This window comes from Acartia tonsa, chromosome 6 (genome assembly GCF_053477335.1).
Source record: "Acartia tonsa isolate MP-2025a chromosome 6, ASM5347733v1, whole genome shotgun sequence".
NCBI classification, from domain to species: domain Eukaryota; kingdom Metazoa; phylum Arthropoda; class Copepoda; order Calanoida; family Acartiidae; genus Acartia; species Acartia tonsa.
The window spans coordinates 32,773,806-32,794,398 of NC_137265.1; the positions used below are offsets into that span (position 1 = coordinate 32,773,806).

General features: G+C 33.4%; 1 protein-coding gene across 1 annotated transcript in view; it reads right to left on the reverse strand.

The window, feature by feature from the left end:
* LOC145322429 (A disintegrin and metalloproteinase with thrombospondin motifs like) overlaps nucleotides 1–20,593 on the reverse strand; it is a 241,350-nt gene that overhangs the window by 79,650 nt on the left and 141,107 nt on the right. The window contains exons 4-7 of the mRNA XM_080164421.1: nucleotides 19,852–19,995; nucleotides 19,359–19,500; nucleotides 19,061–19,220; nucleotides 17,548–17,611 (exon numbers count right to left, since the gene is read on the reverse strand). Coding sequence (XP_080020547.1) covers nucleotides 17,548–17,611; nucleotides 19,061–19,220; nucleotides 19,359–19,500; nucleotides 19,852–19,990 — 505 coding nt within the window. The 5' untranslated portion in view covers nucleotides 19,991–19,995. The remainder of the gene's footprint in view (nucleotides 1–17,547; nucleotides 17,612–19,060; nucleotides 19,221–19,358; nucleotides 19,501–19,851; nucleotides 19,996–20,593) is intronic.

The following is a 20,593-nucleotide window of genomic DNA, read 5'->3' on the forward strand; positions in this document are numbered from 1 at the left end:
AATGTAGCAACAAGACCCTCTACAAGAAATACGCCAAACACAGGCGCAGCCGCAACGGCAACAACTAGCGCCGCCGACGATGACTTTATTAAAGAATGTTTTATTAAGGGACAAAAATGGGATTCCGATTTTGCGAGGGATGCCCCTAGGTGGGACGGTAGGGCTGATTTTGATAACTTCTTTTCTAATATGTGGAGGGTTGCAAAGACATATAGAATCTGTGACCCAATCCTTTTTAAGGATATTTTATACCAGCGAATTTATGACTCTAGAGGGGAACGATTAGGAGACTTAATTACGCCTGAAAGAAATCAGGCCTTATCTGCTTTAAGTTATTACCTGATGATTAGGAGGCTGGTCACTCCTTTCTCGGATCCAGAAGTAGCCTCTCAGTACTTCTACAACCTAAAACAGGAGACTAATCAACCCCTTGATACCTATTTTGAAAACAAACTTAGGGTTTTCAAACTCATGAATCCTGGTCTCATACCTAAAAAGAAGTGGAAAGAATTCTATCTTAACGTTAGCAAAAATCTGCTGTATACCAACCTTGCCATAGACATGGCCAATTATGTTGAGAGTATGCAATTTTTGGACGATTACAACGCTTACTTAAATAAACTTATTAATCTCGGACAGAGATACGTTAACTGGGATGGGTCTGGCCATATTAGCAAGGAAAACCTTTCTGCTTGCTATTCTCAAGCCATGGAAATGTTCCTACCTAAAAATTCTGCGGAAACGAAAAAACAACCCATAATCAGTATTATCGAAGATAATATCCCCACTAACACGGCAATGTATAAGGAAAACTTAACCGAAGAACCTGACGAGGTTCCTTCTTGGGTAGACCATGAGGATGATCCTATTGCTTGGGATCAAATCGAGGGCGTTATAGGAGCCTTTAATGGGAGGAGTAAAAATATTAAATGCTGGCATTGTAATATCCCTGGCCATGTAGTGCAAAATTGCAACAAAAAGAAAGCTGGGGAGCCCCCAAATCCTGAGTCCCGCTTTGGTAAAACACGGAGTAAATTCACGCCCAGAAAAGCTCCAAGTAATAGTAATAAAATACCTGAGCAGTATGCGCGTAAAACTATTAACCAAATGGATCAGGAAGCCAGCGAAGAATCTGAAATAGATAAATATGTTCAAGCGATTGTTAAAAATCACGTCCTCTAAATATAAAAGTGGATTTATGCGATATTAATTGTCCCTATCCCAGAAAATAAAAATTTGCTGAATGAGTTTCATATTTTGATATGAAAGGTAAACAAAATATCCCATGCCAAGCTAAGCTTGCAAATTCCTTAATATCAAATATCCCTTGCCAAGCAATGCTTTGGCGCGAAAAAATAAAACAAATTATTGTTATTAAGTCTGACTAAGCAACACAAAATAAACTCCTCCCCCTCCTTTCCCTATCCAAATGTAGCTGATACAGGAAATTGGGGGAAATAGGGAAGTAACCTGAGGAGCATTTCACATGCACTTAATATTTCCATTTTTTAAAATCTAATAGTCTTTATCAAGAAGCTAATAAGTGAATACCTATTTTCTATTTAGTAGTATTTATTTTTAATATCGCACGAGTTATCTAATATGTAAATATCGTATATTTTGAATGTATATATAGTAGAATCTAAAACATTCTAGTTCAATTTTTAACCGCTAGGGGAACTTAAGCGAATTATCTGTATATAAACAATGATTTTTGAGTTGAACCCTCAGTATCAATTTTATCTGAGAGTTGCTCACTCTTAGCCTCTGATTTTTGTAGCTGAAATATCTCAGCAATTATGTATATTAACTTATCCATATGGATAAATATTATTGCATTTTGTACAGTGACAATAATAGAACTATATTTAATTTATTATGTATCCGAAAGATGTCGCCTAGAATGCTACCGCGGTCCGTATAAATAGTATAGGGGGGGGGTCTATGGAAAATCTGTATAAATACAAGCAAATTTTCAAATCTAATTCAGTTGTCCTTCAGTTCTTTGTTGTTATCATTTACTAATTTTTGAGCTGCAATCAAGCAGCATTTAAAAATTAAAATCTTTAATCATTTGAGATGTGATTAATAAAATCTTAAAACATTTTGATTAAATTATTTTCCGCTAGGATTACTAGCAGAATGAAATAAAGTTAGTTCTATTAGCTTCCGCTAGGATTACCAGTGGAATAAAAAGTCTATATAAAAGTGAATGCACATTATTAATCGAGGCCAGTTACTACCAAAGCAGTTACTACAAACCACATCCTATTTTTTTAAGCTGATTTCAGCATTAATTATACTCTAGTAATTATATAAGCTTGTTCTACCCCATAGGTGGTAAAAATTAAGTATAAATACTAACAATATCAGAATAATAAACCAGTCATCATTGACCCTCTTTATTATATTAACCATATCTAATAATTTTTGAGCTATAATTTAGCGCTAACCTTAAATTATTTGTATCGTGAATCAGATACTGACTAATGACACTATATTTTGTATAAATACAGATGTAAGCCTGCGAGGGGAACGGCGTAAACATTAACGGCATTTTTATCCCTGGGACATTTGAGGAAAAACAAATAGGGGTCCAGGCTGAGCCTGTTGAATTATTACAAACAAAAGCGGGCTGTTACCTGGGCAGTCACTGGGTGGGAAACAATTGTTTAGATCACAATCTGAGATTAGGCTACGATAGAATTATCTCAGATGATAAAACTGATAGCGCACAAAAATTCACTTCTCCTTGGCGAACGGTAGACATCTTTAATATTTCATTGTTTACATTTGAAGGAGAACAGGGTACCCAAAAATATCTAGTGATCGATCCCCAAATTACTCTAGCACTAGAACTTAAAGATAAAAAACATTTTGAGAGTCTAATTCCCGAATTATTTTATTACAAAACTAATATTGATAATTTAATGGTATGGTTCACAAATGCTATAAAACCATATTTCCCACTCTTAAACGCTAAAGAAAAAGATGATATGTTACCACTAGAGATTTTCTATTCCTATCAACAATATAACAAATTAATTGTCCCCGAAACTCGCTGTTTACAGAACCATTTTCTGTCTAAAAGCAGTATTCAGACTCATCGTAAAAAACTAGTTAGGGCGCTCGGTGAGCTGGATTTAGTAATACAGTGCGACAGTCTTAAAATCAATGTTTCTTTGGGAGAAAATTTACCCTGTTTTGTGGATCATTTTTCGGTTTCAGTCAATAATAAGACTATGGGAATATCCCCATTTTCACGCAGATTGGTTAATACCACCCATTTAACCCCGACTAAATGTGCCGAAAATCCAATTTTCTTACATTTGTACCAAGGAAAATTCCTTGGTAATCAAGGGCAGGGTATGCAAATACTAAATGTAAATCAATATCTTATGGATAAACCGATTAGCTTATTTCTATATCATTCTTGGCAAAGCCTAGAAAAAACTAATTTCTCAGAAAGTGCCGAGGAATTATACCTCAGCCAACTTGCCGCAGACTCCAATAATTTTGAAGTAAAAATAACTGACTCCTGGTTTATTCAAACGTATCATAAGGTGGTTGATTTTCTATCCAGTACTTGGTATCATATAGTGCTTGTAGTAGCAGCCATCCTTACAGGAATAGGGTCGTTATTATGCGTCGCTTTTATTATCTACATATTAGCCTGCACCAAAATTCACGCGTACAAAGAAGGAAGTACGAGTGAAACGCACGAATTGCGGGATTTTACAAATAATGGGGAAAACTAATCCCCTCAAAAACGGACGACCTGTATCAAGCACATATACCTATAAAATTGTCGTCCCTAAAGGTCGTCTTTGTAAAAATATTTCCTTATTCGGTATAAGGAATTAATGACCCTCAATTTTAAGTTTATTATTTTTGTTTTAGGATATCCCAGGCGGAATTTTTCAAGGGGTTTTCACCACTCCCATGGGGCCGGTCACTCTTCATACCGTCGAGAATATGAAGAGGCACCCTTTTACAATGAAGAGGACTATTACTATGACAGCAATCATGGCTATCCCCAGGGCGGCCCTGAGGAAGCCTACTATGAACCTGATGAAAACAGGTATCAGCCGCGGGTAAAACCGCCGCGCAACCCTGAAAACCTCAGTGAACTGCAATGTGTCTCAAAGTCAATCCACGTTTACCGCCAAGCGAGAAAAGATGTTCCAAAGGAACTCCTAGACTTGCAAGAAAAATTGCGGCAGGCTAAAAACTTAGAAGCCAACGAATATTCCGATAAAGCCAGGTCTAGAACCAGGCCTCTAATGGAACAAAATAGGGGAGGGGAACCGCAAAAAAATCGGGTGGAATCGCCGCCAAAACGTAGTGCCTCACCTGAATTGGAGGTAGTCGCCGTAAAATCTGCCCCAAAAGCGGTAGAAAAACGTCCGCCAACACCAACAGGCAGCGGCGGCCCAGTAGCCAAAAAGGCTAAGGTGGAAATTCAACCGCCTCCATTACCCCCTAAAAAGAAAGAAACATTAGCAGAAAACAAAAGTGAGCCTAAGGCTTTTTGGGTGACCGCTGAGGAATGGAAAAAAGTCCTATCCTCCACTGTAAAAGAAGCAATGGAGGAAGCTCTTCTCCCCTTCCAGAGAAGTCTGGAAACTAAAATTGCTAGCAATGCTTCATTTGTTGAGAAAGCATATATACAACATGGCAAGCGCCTTATTGAAATTTCCGCAGAATTACTGCGGAACCGCAGAACTTTGCGCGACAAAATTCGCACCGTCTCTGAGGACTCGACCGTTGAGTTAAAATCACGAATGACCACGGTTATTGAGGCCACTAGTCGACTGTTGGACCAAAACTCTGACAGGGTAATTAAATATATTAATACTCGTTGTAATGTAATGAATGTACCTGGGCAGAATGTGGCACCCATAGAGGCATCTCTTCCCGCTGGGGACGTACCCCGGCCAGATGATGATGGAGTTGAGCTGATCTCCCATTATGGCGGTTCTGAGTGCTCTGATGAGTACAGGCCCACCGATAGAGAAGGCAATCCAGAGGTCCTGGATCCTGCAGAGGAAAACAGCGACACAGAGCTCGATGCTCAAATCAGTGAGCTCTTTCCATCTGGAATTGATCTGCCTGTTAATCCGCAGGCTGGCGCTGCCGCTGAAGATCCAGTAACCACGGCTCCCTGTGAGGGCATGTTAGCCCTCCAGAATGCTGTTGCTCCAGAGCCTCCAGCAGCTCCAGAAAATCCTACTCCCGCTGAACCCAATCCTGTGGATATCGTAGAGAGGGCTATGGCCGCGATTGAAGAACCTGCGAGTACCACATCAACCCGCAGAAGCCGGCGTGCAGGTCAACTGTGAGGGAATATTTCATATTCCCTCAGAGGGGGCAAGTGTGGTAATCAACACCCAAGTTTATGTATCCTTATTCCTGCTCACATTCCTATACTTCTCTGGCTGAGTCAGACCTCCACTTGTAACCGCCACCATACTCCATCCTGCTGTGTTGAGGGCTAGTTGATTGTTGCAGGCCAAAGAGTGAATACGCTTCCTCCCGTCTGCATTCGGTTAGATACAAGCCTATAAGTCTAGGCTGGCGGTATCTATATTTCCCACGTGTTCAAGTACGTCGTTTCTTACCTAACTAAGAAACAGGACGTCCAAGCCTTTAATATATATATCATAATAAATATATCCTATAATAATAATCCCATTAATCTGCCTATTTCTAACCAGTTTTATATGTTTAATAAATGTGTATTTTTTAGAAATACTTTGTTAGATTATTGATTATTAAATTGTATCGGAGCTACTCTATACTCGTATTCGCAGTCTGTCTGTACATCCCCTCATACGTCACAAAGTAGCTTGATGTCTGTCCGTCTGTCAGTCTGTCTGTCCATCTGTCCGTCTGTCCGTCTGAAGCTTAAGATCTTGGTAACCGCTGAACCGAATGGGCTCTACTCTTCAGGGAATGTACCTATTGGTCCTGCGGTGGTTTTAAGCTATTTTCTTGGGGGGACACCCCAAACCCCCCCAAAAAACAAAAAAATCCCCCCCCATTTTTTTTTTTTTTTTTTTTTACAAATTTTACGAATTTTATGAATTTTACGAATTTTACGAATTTTACGAATTTCGCGAATTTAATCGCAAAATGTTTTCCTGCTGGGTAGGTGCAAAAATTTGTGATCCGTTCTGCTGGGTAAGTAATAGAAGATGTAATTATACCTCTTGGGTCTGTCCGTCTGAAGCTTAAGATCTCGGTAACCACTGAACTGATCGGATTCTACTCTTCAGGGTATATACCTATTGGTCCTGTTGTGGTTTTAAGCTATTTTTTTGGGGGGTGGGACACCCCCAACTCCCCAAAAATGAAATTTCCCCTCCCTCAAAAAAAATTGGGGGGGGGGGAGAGAATGGTTCGCAGCACCCGAAATTTTTATTTTATATTTTTTTAAAACTACCTCATGGGGCAAAGCCCCTAGAGGCTAGGGGCGAAGCCGCTAGTTATATATACAATGCGAGAGGGATGGGGCATTAAACTCTAAATTATACTAGTGCCCAAAGTTTATGGACCCGTTTTCTTATTCCTTGGCTTTAAATTGACAATATTAAATTAATAGACAAACTTTTCCACCAATGATTTTAATCCACAAACGTTAATGTTTATGATAATAGAGATTAAAGGACAATTGCGTCAACTATAAATATGTAGTTAAATTTTTGTTTAACACTCCCCATGTGAATGCTCCTGATATGATATCTTAACGAATTAAATAAGATTAGCTAAACAGCTATGATGCAAGAGATAAATCATAAAACTAGAGTGCTGACTTTAAAACATAAAATAATTGGTGTCTTTCAGGTTATTAAAAGCACTGCTACTATACATCGTTGTCTTAAAGTATAATAAGACCTTGTTAATCCATTATATTTTTCCCTTTCTTTATCGCAGATTTTTTTGTATGCCCCTAAATAAAAAAACTTTTAACTCTATTAGCGTTAAAATAATTCAAAAGTTAATTAGTCCATCGCTGATTTAATTTGTTTTTGATATTTTTTTTGCCTTTTTATAAATATGAAGTTGTCATCCTTGTTCTAAAAATAAATAAATTCCATGTTAACTCTGTACTCCTGGACAAGTTTAAGCTATATTTTCTTCTCAAACAGAAAATAACAATCCCTTTTGTCTTAAGAACTTATATTCTATCTGTTCCTTCTAGCAAGGTTCATTTTAACAGACAATGATTCTTCCCCCAAAATAGGACTATCTATTGTTTATCATTTAGTTTAGCAAATATATGTACATTTAATAACCGAAAAAGGTTTTCTAAGAATCTCTGTTGTTTTATGGTATTGTTTAACTGTTAATGAATTATTTATGCATACTTTTATGCAATCCTTTTTTTAACAAGGCTGACAATATCCATAAATAGCGTAGCAATAACAAGGTATTAACGACTATATAAAAATAATGGAGAACCCGTTCCTCATTTTCAATTTTAAAAAGAAAAGAAAAAAAAAATTTTTTGAGGGGGGTAACTTTTTCAAAGGGCGATTTCTATTTTAGGGGTTGAGGTACCCTTCCCCAATATAGTTATAAACCATTCCATGACCTATGAGAACTACCCTTTAAAGGAGAACCATATCGGTTCAGCGGTTAGCGAGATCCTTCGGTACAAACAGACAAACATACATACAAACAAACATACAGACATCCTGTTACTTTATTATAAGGATACACAATTTTTGAAAAAAATTAAAAGCAAATCCTCCAAAAACAAAGAAAATTACATTTTAACCAATTTTAACTAATTTATGTATCTAAATCTATCAATAAAAATGGAATTAAGATGTGAAGAAGTACTAATCTATCCCCCGGCCTACCTAACCTCTCCTAATTAATTCAGTTAAAATGACTAAATTAATCCAGCCAAGCCCAGATATTAAAAGTGTGCATTCAATTCAACAAAAGTAACATATTGAAGAAAAAAATGTTTGTTATCCAATGTTATTGGTGGACACGGTCAGTTCTTTCTAACAAATCTAGAATAGAATTAATCAAGCTAACAAATAAGAGAACGTGCTTATAATATTTTGGGTCCTAGCAGTATTTACAGTTTGATGTCCCCAATAAATACACAGCGTTTAAGACAATTTATGTAAAACCATGCTATTTAGCAGAGTGTATAAACACAAAATAAAATATTCTAAATAAAGATTTTCACACTAATTATGATTTAATAAGTACTTTTAGGCAATAAAAATATATAAGTTAAAGTAAAAAGTAATTAAAAATACAGCAATAAAAGATTAAATGAAATATAATATGAAATATTTAGAGAGGAATGGAACATTTGACTGTATATTACACTAGAAACCAATATTTTAATAGCTACAATAATTAATTCGTTGGCTCAAAACTTTGTGTTCTTACTAAATTTCGATTGGTTGGTTTTAAACAGTGAACACACTTTTTAACCTCTAATTACAGTCTAAAAGGGTTAATTTTGTTTGGAGATTTGTATCAATACAGAAATATAAGCCTGCAGGTTTTAAGGTATTCTTTGAAATTTCCAATTAAGTTTCTAAAGGGGTTGGGGAAGAGAGGGATTAAACAGAAATAATGTAGCTTATATAATTCAAAGCTAACACAGAAATAGAGCACAAAAAGGTTAAGGGCGTAGCCACCATTTAACAAACAAGGGACAAAGAAAGAAATTATTCCAAGATAAAAACAAAAAACAAAGAGAAGGGTAGATTAATTAATGGGCGAATTAAAAGAGAGAAAATGTAAAACAAAAAGATAAAAAGAGATAAAAATGAATTAATCAATGCACAGAAAAGAAGATAAGGCTAAAAGAATAAGTACAACAAGGATAACAACTTCCATAAGTAGCGAAGCACATTATTTAAAACAAATACAGGCAACTTTATGAGAAAGTAAGTTATATAAAACGTGCCCATATATGAGGAGACTTTTCACAAAAAATTAATAACGAGAAAATATTCCCCCCCCCCCCCCTATATGCATCATTTCTCCCCATAGGCTTAAAGTAGGACAGATAGAAGTAAACTATAGACAAGGTGTTTAATGGTCAGTGAATCTTCAGACAATTTTTATTTTTTCTGTAATAGCAATCAAGTACCATTTTTCTAACACCTCGTTATTGACAGTCAATGTGAGCTGAAGAACAGCTTCGTTATTAAAAATGATAAGAAAAAAAGATAGAGAAAGAAAGAGAGTGAGAGAGAAAAAAAGGAGATAAGCCTATTTTGCATTACTTGACATTTTTATTATAACACACAGAAGCAGTTCTTAATATCATAAAAAGATTAATCCAGGGAGACAGGGGCAGGACAATGGATTGCAAATTAATTCACAACGTCTTCCTCCAAGATTACTATTATTAATTATTGAAAGGGTAGAAAAAAAAGGATACATCAATATTGTTCCTACCCAATTATGATAATTGATATAAATAATTGGTTTAAAAGTTTGGACATTACTAGTTTGAAACCAACCAATCAAAGTAGCAAATGTTTGTAAGACAACGATTAAGAGAACGTTGATATTAAACATTGGATACCATGATAATTTATAGTCCATTCTTTTTTCCATTTAGAATCTTACTAACCAATGAAATAATTTATTCATTTTAGGGAAGCTTTGTAAAGGTCTCTGGTTTTAGGCTATTTTTCTTCCAAACCTGAAAATAGAGCCCCTAAATGTTAGAGGAGCATTTGATTATCCTTCGAATTTTTATCAACTAAAAAAGTACAATATTATGCTAAAGAAATAAGGAAACTGTAAAAAAGTTAAAATTCATGGATTTTACGCTCATAAATATATGAAAATCATTTCCATCGAAAATTGTTAATTTTAGTCATAAGTTGAAAAACAAGGATAATTGCAGTAAACACAGCTTTTTCATAATTAGAAGCAATCTGTCTCGTGTGATTTGAGTGGATTGAGTGGCCTAAATAATGTTGGTCTAAGTTGACATACTAGCGACTTGCAGTTATTTGAATGACATTAAACCTACTACTTATTAAAATTGGTTCTAGCTCATTTATTATTAACAAAACAGACGTACAACATTATTACAGATTAGCTGCGCTAAAAAAACGCATCATTTTCCAATCTGTATGAACGAACTTCTAGCTTTATTTTTTGCTTATAATACCCTGAAAATCACCACTTTTCGTATCGGCTTTGGTGTTCAATTACGTGCGCAAAGTGTTATATATTTGTTAAAGCTACAATGGCAAAATATTAAAGGTATATTTGATATTTTTTGTCGCTCGAAAGAATTTCTTGCTGGGTAATAATTTGAAGTTTTGGTAGATTTTGCGGACATGATAGCAGGCCTTCGGCTTTTTACATGTGATATCCTTTTGAATATCGTGAAAAATCGCATTATCATCTGCCCTAGAGGTCGTCAGGGACTTGGGGATAGGACAATTGATCATTAATTGATCCCCCTCCCTAATTTTCAAATGTAAAGGCTTTTGGTAAATAATATGGAAAATAAAGGACCTGTCAAGCATTTTTGTAAGTCTATATTTTAAACCACACTATAATTGTTATAAATAAGGAAAAAATAAATCTGCCTAGATGGATGTAATATTCATCTGAAATAATTTTGGTTAAGTAAAGTTTGATTTTATATAGTTTAACTCTCGCAGGGTTAGGCCTATCTGGAATTAAGGGTAGGTACATGTTTTAACATAAATGGAGTTAAGGGTGCCCCAAATTGGAAAATGCGGGATTTGCAAGATTATTATTATCTTGATTAAAATCAACAATAAAAATTACTTGCACTCCGCTATATATATCAACATATATTTAATCTTAACCAAGGATGATTGTGTTCATAAGTAGCACAGCTACTACAAGTTAATAACAGTTTTAAAGACCAGTAAAATACAATTATTTTAAGTTAGTTGATTGTATAATGACTGAACTTTTGGCAGGAAATGTAAAAAAGTAATCTTTGATTTTAGACTCTTATTCCGTCAACATATAAGGAAGATATCTTCGAATGAAGTGACCAACGGACCTACCCTAATTCTAAAGTGGCTACGCAACTAATATATCATTCTACACTTTATAAATGGGATAGTCCCTAAACATTTTTAACAAGCAGTGCTTTTTGGACCTCTTTAACCCTACCCCCTTTTTAATTTGAATTATCAATCAGCTATGTCAACTATATATAGGTAGCGTTAAAAACAGCTGCCGCGGTTGACATATTTTCGATTCGTCGACATGCCTTGTCCTAATGACAATTTAAACCTCTTCTATACATGAATTTGTCTAATAAGAGTGATATTGGCAGAATTTTAATAACATTTTAGCTTGACTACATAACATGTTGATGAAATAACAGCAATGAAACTGTACAAGGGGAGATTTTTGTAATATATCAAAAAAAGGGAAGGGGTGGAGAATTATGTCTTCTTAAAGTATAATGGATACTGTCGATAAAAGTAAAAAAATTGGAAATGGGTGCGTAAAGTAGCCATTTAAATTCAATTGTAGCGACCAAGGGGGCTTGACCCAATTTAAAAAGATAACATCTTTTTATAGAGTAGCGACCAGGCGCAGCTACTTTGCAACTCTGCTGTCTGCAAGTTTGAATCTGTGTTTAAAAGAAGAATTATTGGCCAACTAGCATATTGATTGGGTGGTTAAAAGTAGGATTGGGTAGATATTTCTAATAAACAGGGATTGTAAATGTAGAAATTTATGTGTTTAGACAATCAACTTAATGATGGTCAAAGAAATAATCTTTTGACAATCGAAAACCTGTCAGCAAACACCTTAATGTACTGCATAGTAGGCAGCAAGAGTCTAGAAACTAACATGATGACCACTTTTAGCAAAGGCCGTATTGTTGACAATATAAATTCGCTAGAACAATAATTAATTTAAAGTTTTAAACTAACATTATTGACTTATCCAATTTAGCTTGCCTCTTCGCTATTAGCCAACACTATCATCATTATTTTAGGGTCTTTAAAATTAGCTACATATAATGAATTTTATCTTGTTTATTAGCAATTTTTAAAAAATCCAGCCATTACCATGCAAAAAAGCTTATTTCCTGTATGTAAAAAGATACATATATCCTCCTACAAATAGGTTAGACTTGTAATCAAGGTATTAGGTTACAGGTAGGTAAATTAAGGTTTTGATTATATTTATGGCTATGAATTACTAAGACGAAAAGTCATGTCAGCTATGAGTTAGGACCACAGTTGATGAAAACATTAAAAAAAAATAATTTTTATGGTTAGACCATGTGATCATGTAGTTAGGATGACTGAATAGCCAACATGTCTCCTTAAGTCCTTCCCTTAAGGTACAGTTCATAGCAGACAACCAACCATTTGATTGCATGACTAAATGCATAGCTTTTCTACAATGTTTTTACTCACACAGATAAGCGCTAACTTCATGTTATAATCATAAAAATAGCACAAAGTAATTTGAAAGGAACTCTTGCATCTAACTGGTGTAAATGATGAGGGACAAAATAGGTTCATTCCGGTAGAATATTCCTCCCTGCATCTAAAACCTTGGGATTCAAACTCTGGAAATGTTAAAATCATGTTAAAAATAGAACTCTCCATATATTCGCCAAAAATGGAGGATGATAAGTCCCCAAAGTGTTAAAAGTATAAATTTTAAGTAGATGACTTCAATAATACAATTTCAAAGAACACTGCCATGTTATCAAAAAGCCATTGTCTTTTATATAAGCACTCCTTCAGAACACATAAATTGAAATATATGCAGTATTCTATCAATCTGTATACAAAAGTAACATGATTCTATTTGTCTGTCTTTCGGTTAAAATCTTGCTAACTGCAGGACCGATATGGTTTTCTTCTTATAGGTCCAGTAAAGGTTTACACCAATTTCAGCGGAGGGTACCTCAACCATAGCATAAGAAAATGTCCTTGGAAAAAATACAATCCCGTGAAAAAAGAAGCATCTAGAGGCCGGGTGTATCTGCTAGTGCCTTAATAAAGCAATGTCTTATAAATAAAAAAATTTTATATTCAATTTTAGTACAAGGAAAACTGATTTCAAGCTTTTTTAAAATCGGGGCAGAAAAAGGGTTTTAAGGTAAAGCTCAGCTTAACATTTTACATAAAATTGGAAACCTTTTTTGACCCCATCATACATACAAACATTGTATTTAGAGTAGGGACATGTATTCATAAAAAAGATATATAAAAAAGTCTTAAAGCAAAATAAGTATAAATTGTTTTTAACTTTAATACATAGGGTTCCCTGTAAATTCAAAATGTAACCCAAAAATTATACCACAAAAAAGCTTAACTATTCTAAAACTTTTAATTATCCAATCATACATGATTATTGGGAAAGGTACTAGGCTAAGTAACCATAATTTAAACCAGAATGCAAAACGTTGTTATAAATATTCTTAAGGTTGATTGAACAAAGATTATCTTTAATAGGGAAGCCTTCCCATTAGATACTTCAACCCCTGATACATGTTATGCTTGTTTTTAAAACTTAAAATTGGGGTACTTGGAGGTAAGCCCTTCCCTTACAGCTAGCATTTAGTACTGCACAAATTTAATTAAATTATATGTAACTTTTAATGAAGACTTATTACTTTTCTCGACCCTTAGTCAAAAAATTCAAAAAGATGGACAATGCTTATTTTTGGGGTAAAAAGAGGTTCTTTACTTATATTCAAATATTTAGCTTTATATCCTGAAATAAATATTTAGAATTCAAGCATAGTGTTTTCTATTTAAAAGAATAAAAACAGTTCGACTGCCAGTTCAGAAATATTGAACACAGTAATAGTGTCTGACTGATTATGACGTAACAAAAAAAAATAGCCAATGAGAGGCCGCTATAAATTTTACCATTGGTCAATAACGGCCTCTCATTGGCTAATTTTTTTTGTTACGTCATAATCAGTCAAACACTATTACTGTGTTCGAAATATTTGACAAGTCCTTTAATATACAAATGAACAAAAAAAATTCCGAAGAACCTCTATCTTTCGAAACAGGAGAGAAAATAAAAAAAGTAACTTAGTCATGGGTTATGGACCAACAGACACTAATGATAGAGTAGCTGCTACTAAAAATGTAATTTTAGTGTACAAATTATTGTGTGTGCATCTGATTGGGAGTAAGTGTGCATTTTGTGTGTGTGCGCGCGCCTTATGATCTGTACTTGCAAACGTGTGAATACAGATAAGAACTATCTATAATAAAAAGTAGAACGATGTCCATTTCTGTCCATCTGTCTGCCTGTCTTTGTGCATAAAGCATAAGATCTCGGCAGCTCTTGAGGGAATATACCAACTGGTCCTGTGGTGGTTTTTAAAAGCGAAGCTTTTCTATAATTAGGGTCGGTCCGTCCGTCCGTCCCTCCGTCCGTCCGTCGGAGATAGTTAGCTTTTATTCGTTAATTTAGGCATGTTAGAATTGTCCTATCGATTTCAAACTTTGCATGGTGATTCCTGTAGTAGTTAGGTACGATTTAGAAAGCGTAGCAACTCTATAATCGTTACCAGAATGTCCGTACGTCCATTTTAAACATGTTGTTTTTTTTTACTTTTTTAATAACAATTTTTTATGTGATAAAATCATCCGATTGATCTCATTTTTTGATTACGGATTCCTATTACAATAAGGTACAAATTATGAGCGAAGCATCTCTATAATTAAGTATTAAAAATGTCAGTATGCCCTTAAACAGAATTCTGTATCTAAAAAGTTTTGCAACAAATTTACGTATAATTTTGCCAAACCTTATATTTTCATATTTTGTATATTCGGTTCTGACACTCAACAAAAGTTAATGTTCGTCTGTCATATCGTTTCAGAGCTTCGCTTTTATGGATGTTGTCATCCTTGTTATGCTATTTTTTTGGGAGGGGGGTTGAAACCGCTAGTATGTTAGAAAGTAAAAGTAATTAAGGTTAACAAATTAACGACATGCCAATATCAAAAGGACTGTATTAATATATAAGATAAAAAAATATGATATATGACGTATAATCATCATTCTGTTTTCTAGGGAAATTATTAATGTCAACTTTATAACAAAACTTAACTAAAGGTGTCCATTGCTGAAATATATTCGTTATAATGATACGATAAAGTTATCATGAATGTAATAAGTATTTGTTGATATAATGACATTAGAAAAGTTTATCAAGTATGTCCCTGTCCATGTGATTAAATTGCGGAAGTATTGTAAGCTTTGCAAAAATGTTGAAGAAAATGTAAAGGAGGAAATTATTCTTAGTCTGAGAATGTTAACAGGGTGACCAGCTTAAAGATTATCAATGGTAACAGGGTGACCAACTTAAAGTTTATCAATGGTAACAGGGTGACCAACTTAAAGTCTGTTATTAGTAACAGGGTGACCAACTTAAAGTTTATTAATTTTAACAGGGTGACCAACTGAAAGTTTGATAATAGTAAGTGGGTAACTAACTTTAAGTTTATGAATAGTAGGTGGTTGACCAAACTAAAGATTGATTTTTCTAAGAGGGTGAACAAATTAAAAAAAATAATCATTGCCGACAGGGTGACAAATAGAATGGGATTTATGTTGTTAGCAGGGTGGCCACCTAAAAGTTTGATAATGATAAAAGGGTGTCATTGAAGATTATAAACCTTCTACTTAAAGAATATTGATTGAATTTGCAAACAGTTTATTTAATATAATGATCAATATATTTGAGACAACCTGTGATGCATTTAAAGATATTTTAGCATCTAATTGTTCCTACAATGTCTGTTTGGTTTTTAATTGTTTAAACTGCTGTTAAATTTTTTGTTAAAATTCATTGGTTAATAAGTTTAAGTATAAACTAGGTGTCACTATTTTATGCTAGGTTTGTTTGAATTATTATGTCCATAATTGTTCAGAAAGATGAACAATTTTCTAGACTTTATAAATTTTAATTCTTACTGGTATTGTCAATAAACAACTAAATAAAACGTATCTCTTAAGTAGATTATTTAATTTTAGCAATTTATTGGTTTAATAATCTGTAAGTAAACATGACTGATTTTAAAAATGCCCTTAACTAAATCTGAAGTAGTGACAAAAAACAAGCTTTATTTAAAGAGTAGCTGCATACCATAGTGAATGTTGTCTACAAACCATTTAATTTATATAAAAATTTTGCATAAAAACACAACCACTAAAAATTGATTTTAACCTCTTATGTGTGTATGTGTGTTTGTGTGAGTGTGGGAACTTGTGTGGATGAGTGTTTAAAGGAAGAATTATGAAATCTAAAATTCATAGTTTCCTTATAGCCTTGCTATATTTTTCACACAGAGATATATAATCTGCAGAGAAAAACAATTTTTCTACAACTAAACTGTTTCATTGTCCGCATAACCAATGCTCCTTTTTTGTTTTTGCTCGCAAATTACTATGAAACTTGTGGATAACTTTTTTCTTTCTTAGGCCAAAAAAATCAAAACCTTTTTAAACCACATTTAAAACACCACTGTAATCAGCTCCAGGATCTTAAGTAAAAGATGCTGATATGACCTTTTATGATTTTATCTTCTAAATGAATGAATTTAAATTTGTTTGAAAAAGTTGCAAAAATTTAATTATTTGCGCATCCCAGACAAATAATATAAAAAGTTGACTGTTTAATATTTTTTGCAAATTCTCTTTATCTTAGATAAGACACTCCCTTCCCCCCCCCCCCTTTGCATATATCAAAATTTTGTGCTGTTATAACATCAACATAAGATATATCGAGAAGTATTTCAGCAATGACCTCATTTTGTCAATGCCAGGGATATATACTTGTACGTTTTCGACATTTCTCAAGAAATTATAAGGTTATTTTGGGTTGGGTTAAGTAATAAAGTATAGTTCATTTTTGCTAGTTCAAGACATTTTACCAGATTCATCGTCATGGAAGGGGGAGGAGTGAATAGGTGTCCACTCGAGAATTGTGGGATAATGCAAATATTTTTGCAAATATGTAAAGGGATGATTTGCATTTTTAGTGCTTGTGCAAAATAGAAAAAAAGTTGATTGTGTATTTAATTTACATTTATTTATTAAAAAAATTCTGAAAACTCTTCATAAATTGATAAAAGTTGTTAGGACTATAGGGTAAACTTACCAAATAAATGAAACCATTAACAAAGAAGGAACAGTTTAATGCTTCTAGATTTTAGAAGGCATATGGAAATTTGATGTAAAACCGGATCATAGAAAGAAGACGAAATAGCGGGTTACGTCGTATTTTCACAGTAGCTTTTGGTAGATTAATTTAGGTTAGGTAAATATTAATGATTGCCCCGCAGGTTTAGAAAATAGGCCATGAAGGGTTGGAGCCCACCGAAGTTGATAGAAATAGGAGAAAAGCTACTATTGAAATACGGCAAAACCCTCTACTTCGTTTTCTTTACATGATCCATAATTCTTACATTTTAAAGTTTATACTAATCCAATATAGTTAAACAAACCAATGTAAGACATATATTTTCCTAACGGTTAAAAACCGGTTTAGTTGCTTACCTAAATGATGGCTATCCACCTGGAATACTGCCATCAAGTCTTCCTCCCCCATCATCTCATGAACCTTGAAAAGAATAGATTAATTATTCCGAAAAATCGTCAAAATCAATACATAATGCTACAGTTGGGTTATTACATGAGCTCAAACTACCATGTTTTATAAAGTTTTATTTATCAAGGCTACTCTACAAGTCTTCTGTGTTGTTTGTCTGTATTTTATAATATTTTGAACTTAAAGCCTTTACCTTTGTCCCTTTTACTCGTAATTTAATCATAGCTTATACAAAATTAATTATTGAACTTATTCTGAAATAGTACTTTAGTTAAAATTGCAGATTTTTAAAAAATCATTGACCTTCGCTACCAATGGACATTATCATCCCTGTTCTGTTTTTATTTTGTTGTATTTTCAGAAAAAAAAGCGGAAATGAAAATACCAAAATTTGCTAGGATTCAAAGGTTAATTATAAATGTCCACCTCTTTCAAAATGAAAGGGTGAAAAATAACATTTTAGGAAAAAAACAGACTGGCAAAGTTGAAGATTTATCTTAAAATCAAGAATTTATATTCTTCTTAGCCTATGAGATTTCTATCAGACAAAAAAACATAATTCCCAATTAATAGATGAGTAATGAGAATAAGACATACTAAAATAACACAAAAAGATCAGAAAGTCAAACATTATCAAAACTTTTAATAGATAAAAATACAATCATTAATGGATTTTTTTTTGCAATCTATGCGTTTACACATCTTTTACACACTAATTGATAGTATAGATGGAAAAAGGAATAGAAAAATAACTTTTACTTTAAATTTGTTAAGAACAATAAGACATTTTGTTTATTTATCTATAATACAAAGTAGAACGATGTCTGTCTGTCTCATTAACCACTGAACCGATTGGCTCTCCTCTTCAGGAAATATACTTACTGGCCCTGTGATGGCTTTAAGCTATTTTCTTAAAGGTTGGACACCCCTAACCTCCTCAAAATAAAAAATACCCACCCACCAAAAAAAAAATTTCAACTCTTCAAATTTAAAAAAAAAATTCTTTTTAAACATAGGTAAAATACCAAAAATTAGGTTGATCATACCTCTTGGGGCAAAGCCCCTAGAGGATAGGGGCGAAACCGCTAGTAAAATAAAAAGATAACAATTGCTAAAATGAATTAAAGCTTTTCAAGCTACAAAGATCAATCCACACTCTTAAAATTTTGAAAATTATGAATTCATCACCTATTGTTCTATCCCTAGCTTGTATTCTTAAAACTTAAAATTTAATTTGCTATTCAGTAAAATTTTACAACCAAATTAAATAATTGTAAGTTTGTATTTAATAAAAAAGCTTACGTTTTACAAACAGATAATTAAGAATTATCAATTTAGCATATATATAGCAATAATATCAGCAAAATATCTAAGGCTTTTAGTAATTTAGTTATGTTATGACTTAAAAATCATAATTCATTTTGATTTTTGCTCAGTTTACTACAAGCCTTGTTACCTTACCTTATTTAATTGTACTGCATGTATACTAGTGAGATGAATCAATATAGTTAGGAAAATGGCCGCCAGAGTGCTCCAGTTGTAACCACTCCAGGACCGGGAGGTCCCACCCTGCCATACCCGGGACTTGGTCCACCTGCAGGTCCCAGGGATTATGGATGTGTCCTGCAAATTTATTGATACTTAAGTTTTGTCTAAGTCAGATAAATAAATGAAATTTTAGAAACTCTTTGGAGTTGAAGGTTTGAAATCCTGCAAAATTAATAAATCGTTTAATCTAAGATAAAACCAAAAGTATCATTCCTGTGGAAATTGTAAAGTTTGCTTAATGTTGGTCCCCCTTGGTTTAGCGGCCACATGACACCTGCCCCCTCTCTGCACACTCCTGGCTCCCCCACCAACTCGTGTTGAATTGTTCTTGTTATAATGTTCTGACAGATCACCTAATCAAAAGAAAGAGTAAATAACTGGAATTTTATGATTCTTTAAGAGTAAAGTTTTTAATAGTTATTTAATCTTTTGTAATAACACCTGTGACAGTTGGGATTGTCAATTAAAGTAATAAAAATTTTGCTTTTGAGGGATATGAATGTAAACAATCTATAGTTATATATAGTTATAGATCTATATATAGTTAATAGCCCAAAAACAAGTAGAAATAATCCATATTTTTTTTACTTTGAGTTTACCAACAATACATAATAAACTGTAACACATGATACTTAGTATGTCACAAAATTTAGTAATTCATTTTTGTTTAATATTTAGACCAATTAAATATCTCTTTGTCTTACCTGATAGTGATGCCAGACTAGTGTGGCTCTGATTGTCTGCATGTTTGTGGCAACTTGATTGTTGTGTGTGGCAACAGGACTGTGTATTGAGCTGGCAACCGTGGCAACTGCTCCCCCTGCCACCAGGCAATAAGTTCATCTCACCTGAAATAAATAAGATAAAATTAATATTAATCAATCTTCTTTATCACATTATTAACATGGATAATTCTACTTATAAGCAACGAATAAATTTCAATAAATAACATGGAAGAGAGATAGATAAATAAATAGAAAACATTATAGAAAACATACAGTTTTAATATACACAATGTTAAAACGACAAAGAAACCGAGTAGTTTTCTTAATTTAGGAAAATACCTTCATAAAATGTGAAACAATGAAATTAAACTAAATTTATTTTTAAATTAAACCATTTTAAGATTTAAAAAACATTCATTCTAATTTTAAAACAACAATTAAGAAAATTTAAAAATCTTATTTCCGTCTGTCTGAATCTGATAGCTGTATTATTCTGTCATTAGTAGGTTGTTAATTTAGAGGACTTCCCTAAAGACAGCACAAATTTAACTTTCCCCTAGGATTCAAAATAAATGTATAATTCGGTATTAAATAGCTTCGAGGGAGAAAGATGACATTCAACTGTAAATTATTCAAGTTTTATAAACAAGTCATCATATTGGTTTTAAAAAAATATATTTAAAAATTATGGTTGACTGGTACAAACTAGCAGTTTCGAAAC